The 20,646-nt window shown below is 40.2% G+C and overlaps 1 protein-coding gene across 1 annotated transcript in view; it reads left to right on the top strand.

Annotated features, from left to right (window-relative positions):
• The window catches only part of LOC136825505 (uncharacterized), a 65,891-nt gene extending 45,871 nt beyond the window's left edge, over positions 1–20,020 (top strand). The window contains exons 5-10 of the mRNA XM_067082068.1: positions 4,466–4,535; positions 4,885–5,077; positions 5,194–5,283; positions 6,048–6,250; positions 14,622–14,761; positions 17,796–20,020. Coding sequence (XP_066938169.1) covers positions 4,466–4,535; positions 4,885–5,077; positions 5,194–5,283; positions 6,048–6,250; positions 14,622–14,761; positions 17,796–17,951 — 852 coding nt within the window. The 3' untranslated portion in view covers positions 17,952–20,020. The remainder of the gene's footprint in view (positions 1–4,465; positions 4,536–4,884; positions 5,078–5,193; positions 5,284–6,047; positions 6,251–14,621; positions 14,762–17,795) is intronic.
• The last annotated feature ends 626 nt before the right edge of the window (positions 20,021–20,646 follow it).

The raw sequence follows: 20,646 nt of genomic DNA, 5'->3' as shown, positions 1-20,646 counted from the left end.
TCAGAAAAGCCATATATGTACAGTATATGGAAATAATAGTTTAAACGTTAGCTCATACACAGGATGCTAAGAACACACTAGTTTATAGTCGAAATCTGATCCGCTTTTGATACGTTGCACACCACTACCAAGCTCTGCGTACGTGGTGCTGATATGGTACCGAGTCGTGAAGATTGGTTAAAAACAAAGATGTACAAATAGGAAATGACATATGAATTAACATTGATTTACATAATACCAGAGAATGGTGGTAAACAGAGATGCATAAATTAACTTAGATAAGGACTGATATGTAATTGAATATGGAAGTGCATTATGCTGTACTAGAAATGATTAATATATACATTTTTCACCAAATGATTTCAGCAGATGTGTATACATTTATCATTGAATGGCTTGAGTAGAGACATTTTTCACTGTAGTGAATTAACATTGATCTACATAATACCAGAGAATGGTGGCTGATGTAGATAATACCAGAGAATGGTGGCTGATGTACATAATACCAGAGAATGGTGACAAACAAAGATACATAAATTAACTTAGATAAAGATTGATATTTAATTGAATATGGAAGTGCATTAGGTGTACTAGAAATGATTAATATATACATTTTTCACTGAATGATTTCAGCAGAAGTGTATTCTTTTATCATTGAATGGCTTGATTAGACATACATTTTCCACTGTTCAGTAGTTAACACACTAATCACTCATTGTAATAGGTTGGTGGTTAAGTGTGGTCGACTTTGCCACCCAAACTAGGTGAATCTTTAATCCTTCTTTTGAGGCAGTATGCAGACCGAGGAGGACCAGTGGTTACACCTGGCGAAGAGTGTCACTTTGAGGGATCAGTGGGTTATTTCTGCCATGATGTGTGCTGTGTGTGATATCCTGAAGTTGTCATAACTGGTGTAGGTCAGTGGGTCCTGTGGATGAGATGGGCGGCTGCTTGGGATCTGTGGTTTCACTTTGTTTCACTTTGTTTGTTTTTGATAATTCCTTTTATGCTTCTTATATTTTATAAGTCTTTCAGTGTTTTCCTCCACAGGGATAATTCTTCTTGTATTCTGCTGATTAGGTCCCCTTGATCAGCATTATTTTTCACCTTTGACACATACTCTTTATATTCTATGCACTTGTTGCCATCATATGTTTCATGTTTAGTATCACTATGACCTTTCTTTACACAATTTTTACACTTGAAGATGTTGCTAGCACATTCATTTGATTTGTGATTTTCACCACATCTAGGGCAGGCTTGGTCATTTCTACAATTTGTTGCATTGTGACCAACTTAATGACATTTATAGCATTGATAGGGTATGTAACAACGGCTATACAGTGTACACAATTTGTCACCTCTATCATAGATTGCCTTTCGTATTTGTGGTGTGCATTTGATGATACAGTGTTTATATTTGTCATTTTTGGCTATCATTTCCTTTACAATTTTTAGGTCGTCATTTTCAGATATGAGGTTACTATCTATGAATTTTTCTTTACAATATTATCGACAATGTCATCTTCATCCTTCGGGACATAGACTGCTTTTATTTTTGGTTTAAGTTTACCCTTCTCATTTACTGTTATATTGTTGATATTCTGAATCTCCATTTTTGCCTTTTCTAAGTTTTTCCTGTCTGGAAATCTTACAAATAAGTATCCATCCGCTGTTGTTGTAACCTGTTCAACTGGCCCCGTTATTTTACTCATAATTTGTCTCTTTTTCATTAGCTGCTGTGTTCTCTTCGTTTGTAGATTTGATCAGAGGCACTTTTTTTGTCTTTAGTGATTCAGCATAAGTTTTGTCCATGTTTGTCATGGTCTTTACATCTTTATCAACATTATCAATTTTCTTTTGGATTTCATCTATGTTGATCATTACGTCACTAGTTTTCTGCGCCGAATCCTGAATCAACTTTGTTAATATCTCTGTGTTTTATTTCTTCAAGTTCATCTTCAGTGAGTTTTTTTTGTGTTCTTTGTTCAGGCTTCTTGCAATTATTGCAGATGTACAATATGTTATCAATACGAAGTACGGGTATGTATTTGACCTTGATACTTGAACATTCATAATGAAACCATGCGTCACACATTTCACAGCAAGTTCCTTCATCATCAACTTCCCCAGAGCAATGTCTGCAGGTTGCTGACTCTATCAATTTGGGTTGACTCATCCTCCCTAGTACCTTATTTAGTGTTTCACCTTTACGTGCTGCTTCATAATTATGAGACAATGTTCGTATGATAGTTTGATCTTCCCTTTACTTGATTTAATTTCTACAGTATTTATTTTCTCCGTTTCCTTCCTCTTCCTCATATTCACTTTGAACATCGCGCAAGTCGGGCACTTTTCACAGAGCACTTCACGGACATGACCTACCCTCACGAAAGCTACTTTTAAGATGGGGGTTCTGTTTGGTAGGAGGACAGGTCCCGGAAGTGGTGATGAGCAAATTCCACCAGCAGCCTGTAGTATCTAAGGAAATCAGCACTGTGTAGGGGCATCTGGATGTCAGCAGTGGTGAACCAGTATTTTCTGCTTATTAGTTGGTGGGTGAGGTACTAGTGGCTAATGGGCATCATTGGTCATCTTTTGGTGGGGTTAGTATGGATTTGAATCTGCTTGTATCCACCAGGGATCCTGGAGGTGTGGTTGGCGACATGTGCAGTGGGCGCTGTTGGGGTTGTGGTGGCTAATTATTTTCTTTGGGTGGCTGCTTTGATTTTTTTTCCTCTTGCTACATCTGAGGGCACAGTCCTTTATATTGTAGAAGCACAGTACAGAAAGCTGGGGTACCCCTTCTGCTGCATTTTGTGCTATCACCTATGCACAGGTTTGACTCAGTTGTTGTGGTCAAGGTTGTCTTTGGATGTGTGTTGTGAGATCTTTGAGGCCTTCAGCAACTCCTCTACTTTCTCCAGTAGGTCCGCTACGGGCATACTTTCAGCATTGGGAAGGGAGGAATGGATGTTAGTCGGAGATATCACAGCCAAATCTTCCTTGTGAGGTTGACCTTCTGTAGTGTAATATCAGTGTTAAACTCAGGTAGTGTGAAGGAGGACTAAACTTGTACCAGGACACCCTTGCAGATGTGTCCCCTAGTAGGGTGTTGAGAAGATTGAGGGCATGTCTGGCACAAGTGGGTGGCCGCAAGGAGAACTATGTGACCAGGAACTAATGGATTTCTTCATGGCAAAACTCTCCTTGTGCCTTCCACCGGCATGCAATGCAGGGGAAGAGGGAGTCTGGGATCACTGAAAGGATGTAGGCTACCCTTTTTTTTTTTTTTTCTTTCAGAACTCGACATTTTGGAGGCAAAATTGTATCTCAGCTTTCTAGAACCGGCTAGATTGCTCAGTCGTCGGCCAGGCAGAAGTTTACTGCATCTCGTGTACTTTAACCTTCACATGATTCTTTAATCTGTAGATTCGGTCGTATTTAGCCTGTTAGCTACTGCTTTTTGGTGTCAGACCCTAGTTTTGTGCTATAGATATAATTTTTTAACACTCGAGAGCAAGTTAGCCAGAACTTAGCACAATATTAGGCCGTTGGTAGCTTTGTTTTGGTAGGCATATCCATATTTTAGTTTGTTAGTCACCAGGGGTTTAATGAAAAGTTTCATGGTTTACTTAATGAGTGGAGGACCAGAGAACTTTCAAAAGAAAGCAAGCCACAGCTTAGCACTGTAATTAGTCGGTGAGTGGCTTAATGTTGCTAGGTAGGGTATGGCTGAGAACCTTACTGCCTACAACTCTATGTAGTTGCTCTAAGGTGTCACCAATATAAAGGTTAACCCATACAAAGGTTGGACACATGCTAGTTTATTTTTTAAGTATGATCCGCTTTGGATACAGCATGTGGACGGAAATGTGGTTACAATAGTTGGCCCAGTGGTGACCCTGGCCAGGTGATGCTGGTGACACAAGCATGTGATAGTGAGGGTGTTCTGTGATTGGCTGTCAAACTTGCTGGTTGAACCTGGGTTCGTTGGTGAGGCACAGAGCTTAAAGTAGGATGAAGACCTTTAGGAAGGCACATGAAATTATTAAAAATAGGGGGATAGATGAAGACCTAGAACTGATGAGAGAGTTCAAGCAGAAATTGGCAATGATAGCTTTATACACAATTTTTAAGAACTAATTACTGTATGTTCCAGATTGTTTAAAAAAACTACAATGAGTCATTTGGACTTTTTTCTTATTTTATATTTTTGAGCATAATACAAGAAATTAGACGTAACAAACTTCAAAATGACATAAAACCAGCTGCAAATCATGAAAAATTAATCAATTGTGATGATCAGTAAAAGAAAAACATTGCTATGCTGAAGACAAATTTTGGAACTGCCAAAACCTCAGAAGGTTAAGACAGTATGTAAAAGACTTTCCAGGATGCCTGTTATAAGTCGACATAATCTAATTAAAATTACAATACATTAACTTTAGTTTATTGCCCACAGGTAGCAGGGACAACTCTTCCACCTCGACCCATCCAGCCCATCGCCGAAGTCGATAAGAATGATGCTTTCCGTAAGAATATTATTAATTTACTTAACTTTAGCCTTCCTCAAAAAGGCATCGCTGATATATTGTAAAATGAAAATGATCTGCAATGCACATTTACCTTTATTTAACAAACTTGAGTTTTCATGTAAAATTTACCTTCACGTTTGCTCTTTGCTTCCTAATAAAAAAAACTTAAGTTTACAAATGACAGAAAACTCTTGCCATACCATTTGCAAATGCCCCGTCAAAATATTGGGTTATTATCTTGTGACATTTAGAAATCTTTAAGAGATTGAGCAAGTCCAAAGTGTAAGAACAATTTTTCTTTATAATTTTTCATACAAAAATTCTTAAGGACCTTATTTTTTTTAAGAATGTGGAAAACCTGTGATCCCCACATTCCGTGTGGTAGGTGGCCAAGAATCACGTCGCGGGCAGTGGCCTTGGATGGCAGCCATATGGCTCCATGGACCAAAGAAGACAGAGTTTTGGTGTGGGGGCTCTTTAATATCTAGTGAATACATCCTTACGGCTGCTCATTGCACCAAAGATTCCCGAGGAAAGACGTGAGTGGAATGGAATGCTGCTCATGATGCAAATAATATGTTAGACCTCTTTTAACATGAAATAGTAATTTCCATTCCAAGGTGCTTGAAGCATTAAATTTTTTTTTTTATTTCAGGTTCAACCCACAGCAGTTCACCGTGAGACTTGGTGATCACAACATCTTCAGTGAGAGTGATGATTTCATCTCGAATCCTCAGACCTACAGGTTAGCTTGAGAATATATTTCAAGTGTACTACACTGCCAAAAGAAAGCTCAAAAGTTTCTGCAAAGAGGATTAGTGAATAGTTATTTTGATGTATCATAAGTTCACCCACCATAAAAGTCACTACAAAAACCAAGGAATATTCAGTAATGTAAACCAAATGAAATATTTCTTATAAATGTATAAGGAAACCTAACCCAATTGTTCTAAATTAAAGGTTTTTCAATTCGGTAATTGCAGAAATTTAATAGGTTTCTGAATTGTACCTCTCATCTTATGAGGATTGCCAGAAAAAAAATTTTTTTTTTTGTCTTGAGTTGTTGATAAAAGGCCAGATTATAATTATTCTGATTAAAAAAATTTACAGGACAAAGGGATAATTGACCTCTTAGGTGATAACTTGACTGCCCGAAATCTGATTAGAACACAAAAACTTTCCAATGACCAGTGACATGGTAAACAAGCAGTTTCATATTGACAACACGGATTATGACATTGTACACTAAACATGTTCCATGATTATCTTTTTTATACAGTACTTCAAGAGCTCTTATCAGTACAGTATATCATGCTTTGTTTCACAGCAAGTAAAACTGTAGTCAGTAGTAGTCTTGTTCTGGTTTGTGAAATAAATCAAAACAACTTTACATTTGCTTTGTAATCCAAGCAAATTCCAGAAAATATTTCGTGTGAACACGCACACGTCACGATTGCATATTAGCTATGATATTTTAATAAAATGACAACCTTTCGTTTTCACAAACAGGGTAATCAGCATTCGACCACATCCAGATTTCAAGGCTCATGGGTTCTACAATGATGTGGCTCTCCTCAAACTGGATCGTAAGGTTGACTTCAGTGAATATATTCTGCCTGTGTGCCTTCCCACAGACAGCATGGCAAGGCAGCCACTGGATAACATGGTTGGACAGACCCCCTCAGTCATTGGCTGGGGATCCACATATTATGGTAAAAATTCTTAGGTCTTTGAAAGTTCTCCAGTGCCATAACCTAGACTAGAATGCACATAATCACCTACACTATCATTGCCTTCAGTGCTGCATGACACAAATGGGCTTTGTGAAATTCCTCCATTTATATCTTTCCTGTGCTTTGTCTTCCACAATTCTCTAGTCTCCCTTATCATAGTTCTCATCCACGTAGGTCTGGATCTTCCAACTCTGGGAGCCCACAGAACCCCAGTTGATCACATACTATTCTTCTGGGTTGTACAAGGGACATGTCCAAACCTTCTCCATCTTGTCATCATCTATCTCATCTACACATGGAGCTTCCATATTTCCTATATATGGTATAATTTCTTACACTTTCCTGTCATCTGACTTATAATATTTTTAAAGCTGTATTCTCAAGTATAGTCTTTGATAGACAATGGGACCCCATTACTGCAGGTGATACATTCTGTATGCCCCTGGGATCATCATGAACATCTTAAACAACAGAATACAGTACTATAATCATGTCCATCATACAAACAACCTGTTTATGCAGATATAAATTCAAATGCCACATAATCCAGTATTGAGCGAAAAATTTTAAACTAACACACATGAACGATTTATAATTTTGTATGTACAGTAGTGCTACATGTTCATTATGAACGGGGAACAGTGTATCCAGCGTAACAGTTTTGCATTGTTTTATGCAGGGAAAATTATGATAAAACACCAAGAAATAACAAATTTTACAAATAATTTGTATTTTTCATGGGATTTGAACTATAGCTTTAATAAATGGGGTTTCTTGCACAAGGCATGCTTTGGCTTTCACTGACTAACTAGAAAAAATAAAATCCTATCGGGTAGGCCTTTGAGCCACACAACCTGAGGTGGCCTAGCTCTTTCTCTTGTGAGAATCACCCCAATTACTCCCTTTAACCAGTCCCTACAATAAGGAAAAACAAAAGGCAAGGGGTGGGAGAGGAGAGTAAATTCATTTATGAAAACAATGGTTTGTGTCCTGCAAAAAATACAAATTATTTTAACAATTTTTTACTTGTTCCTACAGTAATACAAACCTACACTGACCAGGATCTTTGTAATGTCCCACTCTGGGGCTCTGACCTCTCTTGGCTTGAACACTCGGGTGAGGGCCACCTTGTATTCTTGGACTGCTATTACAGAATGCCTTCTCTTGCTCTAGGAGGATGAGGAATTATGTGACTTCCTTCACAGATGTTGTGAGTGGATCATGGCCCTTTCAGTGGCACCAACAACAGAATTCAGTTCACTTTCCCTGGTAGGCACCTAAGGAGGATGGCCTGAAGTTGTCTGTGATGGCTGCAGCTGCCCCCTTTGAAAAGCCCTTCTTTTGATTAGCTGCTAGATAACTTCCATCCATGAAGGTGGAGGAAGGACACAGCCCAATGGTAAATTCTGTTATACTCCTGCACTGGAAAGGTGGGCGTCTGAGGCATTTCCTTTGAACAAATATCAGTTGTTTGGGACCCTTCTCATCTGATTGAATGGGAAGAAGGCATAGATGTCCCATGGGTGGTGGAAGGCATCCTGCATCGCAGCTCTCTGGTCCAGGACTGGATAGCAGTACAGGGGCAGCTTCACGTTGTGGGCCGTGGCAAATAGGTCAATTGCCAGCCCTTCTGAAGTTCCAGCAACTTGTTTGCAACTTCCTGACTTAATGACCACTCTGTTCTGACATTCGGGTCCTTCATGCTGACCTGATTGGCGATTGCATTTTACCTTTCTGAAATGTACCTGGAGGTCAACTCCAGACCCTGGGTTGCCAATCATTTGTGTGTCTTGACTGCCAGATCACAGTTCTGATGAGATCATCCCTCCTTGCTTACTCACTACCGTTGTGCTGTCACTCATTATGACTGCCGAGTGACTTGCTAGGTGTTGGGAATGCTGGACACACTCAGTGTTGAGGTGTGAGCCCCAACCCCTTCGGGAGGCATCAGAGAATACCAACATCTTGGGTGGTGGTCTGCTGAGCAGAGCCCCCTACCCGCTGCATGAGGTTGGCGGGGTCTCTCCGCACTGTTGGGAATGTGTAGGTATGCATCCTGCAAGTCTCTGGAGCCCATGAAGTCCCCCTTCCTGATCAATGCCAAGACCGACAAGGGTTTCTCCATGGAGAAGGGGCTCTGGTGCAGGAAGTCATTCAGGGCCGACTGGTCAATCACTAGGTCCCCCCAAAACAATGCTTTCTCTACCAAAAGCAGGTGGCTGTAAAACCCTAGGGAGTTGCCATCCACCATTTCCACTGCTCCCTTTTGTAGCATAGCTTCTACTGCCAATTGTAGGGGTGATTTAAGTCGGTAGGACAGAAATGGGATGGGGAGTTGAAACGGGAGTTTCGTCGACCCCAACTGCTGCAACACCATCCACTTGTCTGTCAGGCACCCCTACTCGTGGCAGCTTGAGAGGAGATGTCTTCACCTCACCTGGGTCCACTCCTCTTGCCAGGGCAGTCACTTCTCCTATAGGATGGCTGGGATGCTAGAAACCATGGGAGGCGATGTCTCCTCCTCTCCTGGGTCCCTCGTTCTGCCCCTGTTGACAAAATCTTGACTGGGGGAAGAAATGCCTACCACTTGGGGTTAGGTTGCCTGGTGAGGGGTGCCTCCCTGAGTGCTGTTCCTCAGGGCACAGCCAACTCTTCTGTACAATGTTTTTGTGGACAAAGGAGAGGAATGACTCTCCTCTTCAGGGTAATATTCACCCACAAGTGTCCCACTTGCCGTACAGCGTACAAGAGGACCTTCCCAAAAGGTTCCAGGTGGTTCCTGATGACTGGCCACCGCTCTGGATTGACAGGACCATCATCTCTCTTAGCCAAGCCCCTTGACACCTGTCAAACCAGAAGATAGCCCTAATGGTCCTGACCAACATCAGTGCCACATTGTTGGCCTTGGCACTTTTCAGCCTGAGACCCAGTTGTTTTAAACATTTGAAGGGGACATTATTCCCCAACCTGCAGATGGAGGGGTCCAGGCTCCTGGGGAATGTGAAGGATTTCTCTGGCAGGTAATATTTTGCTTGGTGGGGCAGCAGAGGCGGCAACAGTTTCTCAGACCTGGCCGAAGCCAGAAATATCTCACTCCCACGACTAGGTTATCCAGTTCTGCCGTCAGACCCTATACCAACTGGGACCAGGGCAGATGGGATGATTGCTTCACCTCCGGGGTATCTCCACCATCTGTTCTAAGTTTGAGCGCCAAGCGGGGTCATTGGGGCGGAAGCAATGTATCTGCCAATCCCAGCTGTCATTGTATCTGGGCCACAAACTATAAGCCCCTTCTTCTCCTGTCCATCGTTCTCTGATCTGACCCACTCTGCCTCAGACAGCCTTTCCTTTGTACTGCCCAAGGAGGAAGACTCTCTGCTGGACATTGACCTCTGAGCTGGAACATTAGGCTTCACTGTACTATCCTTCACTCCACTGCTTTGGTCCACTGAGTGTGAGCTGAATAGCCCATAGGGTGGGGGGGGGTAAGCTCTCAGATGAGTCTCCGTAGACCTGGTCAGAGTAGAACAACATATGGGTGGCAGGATCTGGAGCAATATGAGACATGAACTATGTTGCTCTTGAGTACCTGTCCCATCTATCCTATTGGCTCTTGGATCTCCTTTCTTGCAATGGGCTCCTAGAACAGGGAGACCTTTGGCGGCTATGTGATTGTCTTGATTGCCTGACTGATCCACTACGTCGCTCTCTTCGACCCTTGGTAGAGGAGTGACTACTACTCCTGGATCTATTCTGGCCTGAAGACCTTTTCCTTGGTGACCTGCTCTGTCCCACTGTCCTGCTTCAGTCAGATCTGCTACTGTTACCCCCCCTGGAGGAGAGATTATCCCTCCAGCACTGTCCTGAGGCAGGACAGGAGATGGAGGAGATGAAAGAAGACGCTGGGGAGGCTGTTGAAAGGCCCCGCTCTCTCCCACTGCTCTCTGAAGCCATAGCAGCATGCCCCCCTGTCTAGCTGCTGATACTTGGGAGGAGGGGAAAGTAGGGGCCACTGAATCTGAGTGGCAATGCTTCTTACCAACTGACATACCTTCCTCTCCTTAACCTTACACACACCTGCAGACGATGGAAAAGGTGGATAGGACATTGCCTTTTGTGGTCCCATTGACATGTGGCTCAGGATGGTGATGCGATGTTGAGGAACTTTCCCTGATGATGTTAATTGTCCTGATTGGTCTTCCCTTATCAAGAGGACCAAAACCTTCTTTGACTGTTTCCTTTGACACAAGTTCTTTGGCAAGTTCTACTAGAGGGATGGCAGCGACTGCGGGAAGTGTTGCTTAAGGAGGCAGCCTTGGAGAAGGGGGACTCAAAGGGCAGCAGGGGAGAATGGCCAAGTGTTGGCTCCTTGGATGAGATAGTATCCTTCTTATGTCTCCTATTCTCATGTAAGGCCCTCTGAGGTGGACTGCCACCTCACACACTTCTAGCACATGGCCTTTTTTGAACATTCTCTTGCCCAAAAGAAAGTACACAGAATGCAGTTCTACCATTATCGGGGACAAATTTACTGCACAGCTTTCCCTTGCCCACACAATGCTTAAATTCAGGCTTATTCTCCTCCATGGTAGCCACATTAACACACACAGCGGTCCTACAACACACATGGGACACAAATTATAGCAGGGACAAAAGAGGTAAGCCATGTGACTTGCACACCATGAACAAAGCACATTACTGTGACCTTGGCCCAAAAATTCTAAATAATTTATGTAAATTCTGTAATCACTTGGCTACAGGAGGGGCGCCAAAAAATGAGGGCAACGGCTTGCAACGGAAAACACAAATATGCAACATACAAGTGGCATGCACAAAGAGAAATCTCATCATAAACAAGAGAACACACAGTGACAACAGAGTGCTATCACAACTGAGAAAACAGTGGGCTAGTTAGGCTACCTCAAGTCACATGACTCGTACGCCTACACGATAAGATTTTGTTTTTTCTAGTTAGTCAGTGACAGCACATGCACGCCTTGCTCAAGAAGCTCCACGTATGAAAGCATAGGTTTATATTCCCATAGGAACAAATAAAAAATGAGGAACGATAGATGAGAGAGGGAAGGTGTGTCCGTGTGTGTTTGTACAGAACGTCGGTGAGTCTCTAGCACATTATCTCTTTCTGATGTGATAGCCTTAAGGCAGTCCCCGATTTACGACGGGGATTCTGTTCTAGCACTATGGTGTAAGCCGAAAATCGGCGTAAACCTGGACATCGTCGAAAATAGTAAGAAAACCTAACTTTTGATCCTTTGGATGTCTTGAAATTGAAATAACCTGCATTTTTATGTAGTTTTTCACCAAAAAAAAAAACCAAATTTTTACCATTCTGCCATTTTGGAGCTATATTTCTCCGTCGGGTCGGTGTTGTAAACCTGGAACCTGCATTGTAACCTGGGAAATAATTTTTGATGAATATATTTGAAGAGCGTCGTAAACTCAGAGCAGCGTAAGCAGTCTGGCATAACCCGGGGACTGCCTGTGGTTTAATGAAAATGCTTTGCTGTAGATTATACAAGATGTTAAATAGCCTACTCTGTGATCTTACCAATTGTTTCCTCCTCTGTTGTTGTTGTTGTTGTGGTTCCCCAGACTCTGTTATGCCAGGAAGCCTGCACCGCGCAAGAAGGACACCACGCTTACTGGATCTGACCATAACTGTGTGGTAGTGTGGATGTTGTGTTGTTGTCTAAGGGCTGCCAAGTTAGGGCAATCTACTAAGAGATGTGTAATTGTGTGGGGACTAACTTGGCAGAGTGGACATATGTCTGTTTGGGTGTTGTCTATGCTGCGGTGTTTGTAGGTGTTTAGTGATTGGTGATGACCACAGCTTAAGTCGAGTCAGGTGTACTCTCTCCAATCTTGAGAGCTGTGTTTCTGTACTGCTTATGTTGGGTGGGGGGGTGCCGAGTATTTTGTTGTTGGGAAGGTTATTAAGTGCTTGTCTGGTGAGGTGAGTATGGATGTGCTTTTTGTTTTGTGTGCTGTTTGTGGTTGGTGGTATAGAATTCAAGATATCTGTATAGTGTCTGTGTGGTGTATTCACTATTTGCCTGTGTGTTGGAGGGTGGTCGTGAAGGTAATAGCATGGGCTGTTTGTGTTGTTTATGACCGATGCCAAGAATTGTGTGCCTCTCATGTCTAAGTGTTGCCTGATGGTGAGAATCTTCCTCCTCTGTGCTACGGTGGTCTGGTCATGTTGACAAAGATAACTTTAACATAGGGTGCCTCTTATAATGAAATGAGGATGAATGATGACTTAGGCACTGTGAAAGCATTTGGGCTACTAATCTGGCAAAACATCAAATGGATCATTTGGGTCAGAGCTCAGATAAGATGTAGGAGACCAAAGAGAAAAGGATGACAACAGCTGTATAATGTCAGGATTGTCTATAATGAATACTTTTTTTCTTTTCCTCCTGAAAGAACATCATAATGGGCAGCTGTTTCATCATACACCTGCTGTAGCAGTATCATTGCTTCAGTTATCAAACAGGTGATTTCATGCTGCATCCTATAGGAGAATCAGAATCCTTTATCTTTAGCATTTTGAATTATCCTAAGCTCTTTACTTATCTTTTTCAGTGTCCACTTTGGTGATTCAGCTTCACTTTCTGATTCATCTTCCTGCCCAATGTAGACGAATTTGAGATCTTCCAACTTTTTATTTTTTTATTTTTCAACTTGACATCCACTTCAAGATGCTCAAAAAATTGGTTATCGACCATGTCCCCCATTTCATTGCCACCAACTTGTCTTGCCAAATTGATGATTCTCTGCACCTCGCCATCGATAGCCTGGAAACCTTTAGTCATTCACAGCCTCACTCCACAGATTCTTCCAGCGCACATTCACTGTTTATGGTTTCAATTCATCCATTGCTCCCTAGATAAATGTTATCACATTAGCAATGGTGTTGCTCTCCAGAAGTCCATTAATGTTAATGTCAGGATCAGCATCAATAGCTGCTCATGCCATGTTGAAGACTGTCAAATGTAGGAGGCCTTGACACTGACTGATGCCTTGGTCAAGAGGCTTGAGAAGCAAAAATATGACTTGCACATCTGGATGTTCAACAGCAATAGATTGACAACTTCCATTTTCATTATCTATTAATAAAACTTTGGGGGGCAATCCTTCCTTCTCTTAATAGCTTTGCACTTCAGGGATGAAACATTCATGGAACCACTGCGTAAAAAGCATTGTGTTGATTCATGTTTTGGTACTGTATTACCAGTAAACAGGAGGATGCCTCTTATTTTTGATCCTCACAGTGTGGAGATTTTTCACTAGTACACAATCCTGGACTTAATAAAATGGCCAGTTGCATTGCCACATACAACAAAAGTAAGCTTATTCTTCTACACTTTAAAGCCTGGTGCCTGCATTGCACTTTGGTAGATAAAGTTTTGCTAAGCATTTCCTTCCAGAATGGTCCGGTTTCATCACAACTGAGAACTTGCCTGGGATCATAGCCTGTCTTTGATTAGTTACTTGAACTCTGTGGGAAACATGTTGGCAGCCTCTTCATCTGCAGATACAGATTCTCCTGTAATTTTTATGTTCTTTGGATTAAATTGATGTTTGAACTGATTTAACTATCCCCTATTGGCTGCAATTGACTTGGTACCCTCTTAAACATCAGCTCTTTTGCTGAATGGCTAATACAGGTTTAAGAACGTCTGCCATAGAATGTGTTCATCATAGGGACTCCCTGTCATGTTTGCTGTCCACACACTTAGATCTTTTTCCCTTTTTACCAACACCTTACCCTGCACTGTTGAACTAAGTTTCACACTTACAGGCATAGCAGCAGACTTTTCTTGTATACTTTTCATATGGCGAAAAATTTACCAAAACAATAATTCGTTCTTGTCTGATTTCCTTGCAGTCTCAATATAAGATTTTTTTTTCTATTTCAGTCATATCTAACATCTTACCTTTTCAGATAAAGTAGGAACATCATTAATCCTCTAAGGCCTGCTCTTGCAACCACTGGGAACACTTCTTGCATGCTGTGGAGCTTTTGCATGGGTTTATTAAGGCTTCTTATGATCAAAGAAACAATGAAGGCACAGACTATAGGGGAGATTGAGCCTCAGTCCTTTTTCCATCTACAGTAATATTATTTCGCCCTGGTGCATACTCTGTCCACTCAGTGCATGAAAAATGTTATTAAATTTTGTAAGTTCTCAAGACATAAACAGTTTTGTTTGCTTAGTCATCATTTTAAATTTTTCACTTACCATAGTACAGTACTGTGTGTATTGTGTATATATAATGTTAATGCATATGCCTTATTAAATCTAGTAATTTGCTTCCTTCTTAGGTGGCCGTGAAAGTGCAACTCTTAGGGAAGCACAGCTCCCTGTATGGTCAAACAGTGACTGCGATGATTCCTATTTCCAGCCCATTACAGAAGTGTTCTTGTGTGCTGGTTTTGTGGAAGGAGGCCGTGATGCTTGTCAGGTGAGACAGGAAACTTTAACAAAATAATTGAAGAATTTAGGATTGGGAAAAAAAGTTTTCCCATATCTTGTGTCCTAAAATCAATCTTGAGTAAAATTAATATTTACAAAAGATACTGAATGTTTATGTTCACTGCTAAATTAAACAGTACTAAAATAATGAAATTAGATTTGAGATTAATCTTCTCATACTGCTTGATATGGAAAGTTATAAACCTGAAAGATCAATTTACAAAAATATTGGGAGTCAAATTAGCATAGCATTTTACACTGGTACAGTATATGTAATTAATTTACAAAGAATAAAAATTTTCTTTGCTTAACTCTATTTAATAAATGAAATGTTAAATATAAGTGGCGTATATTGGTGGGTCATAAAAATTATCTGATTTTTTTGTGGTGATGGAAATTACTAACACTTTTTACCATTTAGCAAGGCTTATGGACTCTTTTACTTACCTTGTAATTATGACTTAGCATTTTGCTCTTGATCTAGAAAGTGCCACAAAAGAAGTCATATTTGCTCTGTGAGTTTGCAACATCAGAGTAGATTGGGAATTTGTAAGTTGAACACCAGAGTTTTCAATATTCAGTTAAACAGAAGGGGAAATGAAGGTGAAAAGTTGGTTACTGGCTTATTCAAAACCAATATTGTAGTCATAGACATATCTTCATGGACGTTGGGAGGTATCTCAAGCAGTTTTCATTGTCAAACTTGAGCAATAGACATGTCTGGAAAAAATACTTAATGCAATATAGCAATTTTGTGCACATTGAACTAGATGTGAATGCTATCCTACTATGAGATTGTCCCCGCCTCAACCCACTCCCCCCAAAAAGAGGTTCTTTTTGACAAGTCTACATAGAGTATCTTTAAGACAAAAAATCTGAAAGATTTGTATCTACACAATCTTATCTTTAGGCACACTTGAAGAACTCTCACTACCAAAGATTTCCCTCGTCTCCTATAAAGTGAAATGTGCTCTGTTTGGAAGTTGTGATGAATTTACTTGTGGAGCTGGTAAAGGAACTAGATGACATACAAATTTCTTTGCTGGGATGAGGTCAGGAAGAAAATTACATCAATGAAATACTATTGCTGGCTCCACATTGATGAAAACAGGATAGAGTAATAACTTTCCTCTGGATTTTACACACCTCTTTGATAAGCACACCTCATAAGAAAGGAGGAAAAGTGTGCGCCTCAACATTGTCTAGATGTTGCACATAAAATGCCATTGTCCAAGCAAGAAAAAATGGCTTTCTTTTTGTATAGTTTTATTGGGCCCATGTGCATCCTTAAGTTGGAGTAACCAAAAAAGGAGGAACTTTCTGGGTCAGTGAAAGGAATCTTTCAACTACATTATACTTTCCTTGTATTAGTACAGTACTGTACAGTATCTCTTAAATAGTTATAGTTTGATGTCTCAGATTAAGGCCTGCCATCTCTAGTTAAGTCTCTGATCTTGTACAGTTGTCCTAGTGAGTCCCTGATAGTCTAAAAGTAAGACTATCTTTCCCATGAGATGGCCCTTGAAAAAATAGTCGGTTCTCAACTACAAGTTTTAGTTTTCTGTGAAAGAAAACTATTGTGACGGCTTTGTCTGTCCGTCCACACTTTTTCTGTCCACCCTCAGATCTTAAAAACTACTGAGGCTATAGGCCTGCAAATTGGTATGTTGATCATCCACCCACCAATCATCAAACATACCAAATTGCAGCCCTCTAGCCTCAGTAGTTTTTATTTTACTTAAGGTTAACATTAGCCGTAATCGTACTTCTGGCACCGCTATAGGCACCAACACAGGCCACCACCAGACCATGGCTGAGTTTCATGGGCCGCAGCTAAGAGTTTCATGATGACGTGGCTGAAAGTTTCATACAGCATTATGTGCTGTACAGAAAACTTGGTTGCGCCAAAGAAACTTTAGGGCCTTTTTTACTTGTTTTTTACTACACTGAAGTATGCTCCTCCAGCAGCAATACCATAGATCTGATGTTACCATGTAATTAGTGCAAGCCCTCCACACATTTGTATGTGCACAGAAATGCACATAAATGGAAGAACATGACCAAATTTGCTGCCTGCCTCCACGCTTTACTATTTGCTGACAAGTTAGAGTAATAATACTGCATTCTACAGTTGCTTCCTTTAACAAATGGTGTCATTGGTCAGACTGCCACTCAAAGGGTTACTTTAAATGCTAAAAGACTTTGCTTGATGGACAGAGGTCACACTATAAGTTTCCAAAGATCTCTCAGTATTATAGACCACTTTCTAAATAAGCCTGCATTATGATTATGAGGAGATGTTGCTCTGATGAACAGCATCTTATGAGGAAATGAGGAAAAAAATGGTGACATGTTCTCCACATAACTCATGTAATTCATGAATACCAAGTGCAAAGGAATCAGAAAATATCATTCCTGTATGTGATTGCCTAGTCTCTCCCACATAGTGCCTCATTGACTCTTCCTACCTGGAGGGTCTGCCTTTCAAGCTCATCGAGGTTTCTAAAGTCTAATACTGACCCTGACCCTCTGGTTAACTTGGTTCCAATAATTATAACCATTCACAAAGTACCAGAAAATCACCATCTGTGAAATGCGTTTAAGCACTTAAGATGCTCCCATGCAGACTTGGTTTCCTGAGGCAGACTGAAAGTAGACATTCAGTGTTAACTATTGGTTCCTCTCAAAATAATGACTATATCCTTGGTGGATCACCTGAACCAGCCAAATGGACCTACCTGACCACAAGAGTGACAACACATGAGAATGTGTCATGAATTGCTATCCAGTCTCCCCTCTAGTGAAGAATTAAAGTTCCCTTACTCTAACCACAGGAAAACTGATAGTTGGTGAAAAATAAGCTACCCTGGTTACTTTGGGTTTCCAGCTTTTGCATATGCTAAATGGCAGAGCATGGTACACCCTGTCTAAGCAGAGGTTTGTAATTCATATGGATACTTTATAAAAGATGCTACAGGTTTTCATTTTGATATTTTATAATGTTTATATTTCTGTTCTTGCAGGGAGACAGTGGTGGACCCTTGCAGCTCTATGTGGATGGGAAGTGGATTCAAATAGGTTTGGTATCATTTGGCAACAGATGTGCAGAGCCTGGTTATCCAGGTGTTTACACAAGATTAACACATTTTTTGCCTTGGATAAGAAATAATATGAGCTGAAAACTGTAAAAACTATTTTGGCAGTAGAAATACATTTTTGACAGACCAATAATGAAGTTTCTCACAGCAATTATGCTTGTTAAGTCAGAGAACAGTGCTTAACTTTTTTATAATGTACTTTAATTCGTAACTCTGTGATACTTGACCTCTTCTCTGACGTAATGTAAATATTCTATTCTCTTGATTTTAAAGTAATTTAAATATGTACAGGATAATTTTGAATTGCACATTCTGATGAATTTTACTTTTTTTTTTTTTTTTGCCAATTTGAACGATTTGTATAACAACAGTCAGTTGCGGGAAATTACAGAACCCTGCACAGGAAATTCTGGAGTAATATGCATAAGGTCGTTTTTTAATTTTCACAATTGCTACTGTTATGGTGGAACACTTCTGTTAGGAACAGGGTTTAAATGGTATCACTCCTGCAGCATATTTATACGATGCATCACATTTCACACTAGTCATCAGTAAAGTTTACTTCATTACTTAACATGTCTTTATGTACTGAGAACCAGGATCCAGATGAACTGGTAGCGAAGACACTTACAAAGTCAGTGACTTAACATAGTTCAGTTTTAATAATTTATTGCTTCTGTAGGGAACACAGATGCCCTTTTTGTTCTTCATTATTAAGTTTTAAGACTAGGATTTAACCATTTTAACTTTACTATTGGTATTCTTGGTTTGTCATTGCATCACATCAAAAGCACATTTGACCATTCATCCATGTCACATACTGTATTAACCTTAAATGCTTGTTGTATTTCAAAGTTCTTGTTATTTTAGTTGTTATGTGTTGTTAATATACTACAAAGGTAGTTGCCCATATTGTAAGTCTTATTATGACTTGCCCTCCTTGACCATCCAAAACTGCTGGCCGTTATGTTAGAATTATTAGTCAACCACAACAAACAGAAGATAAGTTGTCCTTTCTAAATCTGTTCCCCCATTCAAGGTTTCCAAATTAACATCACTCATATGAACTCTTGTTAAACCTGAATTAGTGGCAGTACAATCCATCCTTGTTGAGTAGTTAAATAAGGTGGAAATGAATGTCTTCCCTAGCATGATAGCTATCACAGGAGTGGAACAGCACAGTAGCAGGGAGGGGTATAGTGCAGTACTGATATTATTATTAGTAAACTCTTAGAATTTTGACCTTCTCCACATGAAGTCATATCTTCCAAAAATTATTCAGCCATACCTTTTCATGTTCTACAATATTTTGTGCATACACTCCATAACTATTATTTCATTATCTGAGTCGTCCTCTTACCTTTCTTATCATAAGGGCCAGAGACAATGGATGTAGGTTATTAGCCTGAACAGACTTATACATGGCCTGCACTGTCATAGTCTGGCTTTTATGCTTTTGAAAACTTGCCAATTTATTAATTACTGTAAACACAGCTTTCATTTTTAATACTGAAGATGAGACTAAATGTATGAATGGAAAACAGCAGGAGTACTATGCAATGCATGCACCTTTGCCACGTGGGCCCTTGCTTAGTGAAGTTAATACAATCTGCAAACAAATGATTAAGCCACTATTGCCCAGGGATTACTGTTTTGGAGTGTTCTACTCTGGTCTGGATGTCTTGGACACCATATGATGTTACCACTTTGTCTGCCTTGTGTGGCAGTGTCTGTAAAAGGTACTTTAGTCTTGGCAGCATACCTTTTGCCCCTCAGCAGTACTTTCTACCACTTTTCCATCCATTCCTCTTGGTCTTCTACTTTGGTGTCCAACTTGTTAACTTTTACATTACTTAAATTTTTACCTCTAATTTAATGACAAATTCCTTAGGGTGAGAGCCAAGCGAGTCTGGAAATGAGACTTGGTCCCAGAATAATTCTGAATAATCACCATGGCTTTAATTTGTGTTTTCCAAAATATTTCCACACTTTGCATGATGAAAACAGGTCAGTAAGTTTAAATATTCAGTTTGTTAGGGTTACTTAAACAGTATATTATTTAAACTGTAACGAGCATGAACTGAATACTGTACCAACTTAATAAATAAAGTATTTTACTGTACTTTCTGTAAATATAAGAATTTTTTCAACATTCTTTCATTTACCTGAAAATTTCACCTAAAGAAAGCTTTTCCCTAAAATGGGAAAAATTACAAATTTTGAAGTAATTTGTATTTTACCTAACATACAAACATGAGGTCTTTACATAAGGAAATACCTTCAACGCTGCTGGAAACTTGCCATTCAATTCTTAACAAGGTTGTTAAGTTGTTAACTCAGGTGGAGAGTCCCATCCTCCCATCAGGTGAAGCATTCACTTACCCTCTGGCTAAGGTATCAGAATGAGAGGTGGCTTGAGGTGGGCAGTATATGTAAAGACCTCAGGTTTGTATATTAGGAAACATACAAATTACTTCAAAATTTGTCATTTGTTCCTACATGAATACAAACCCTTGGTCTTTACATACGGAAGACTTACTTTTGGTGAGAGGATTTTGAGTAAGCTTCTGAATGATCGGTGGTTTGCCTCACCTGGGCCTCTCTTCCTGGTTGTGTAGAGCAAAGGAAGAAGTCACGTCTCTGATCTGTTAAAACATGAATGTTCAACCGCCAGATTTCTGGGCCTTTCGAATTAATGGGTTTGAGAAGCATCGTTGATTCAAAAAAGGTCTGGATGAACCTTTAATGTCGGAGACAATAAAAAGCTAAAGATAAG

Source organism: Macrobrachium rosenbergii, chromosome 37, assembly GCF_040412425.1.
Source record: "Macrobrachium rosenbergii isolate ZJJX-2024 chromosome 37, ASM4041242v1, whole genome shotgun sequence".
In the NCBI taxonomy this organism is placed as follows: Eukaryota; Metazoa; Arthropoda; class Malacostraca; order Decapoda; family Palaemonidae; genus Macrobrachium; species Macrobrachium rosenbergii.
This window is presented reverse-complemented; position numbering and strand designations above follow the sequence as displayed.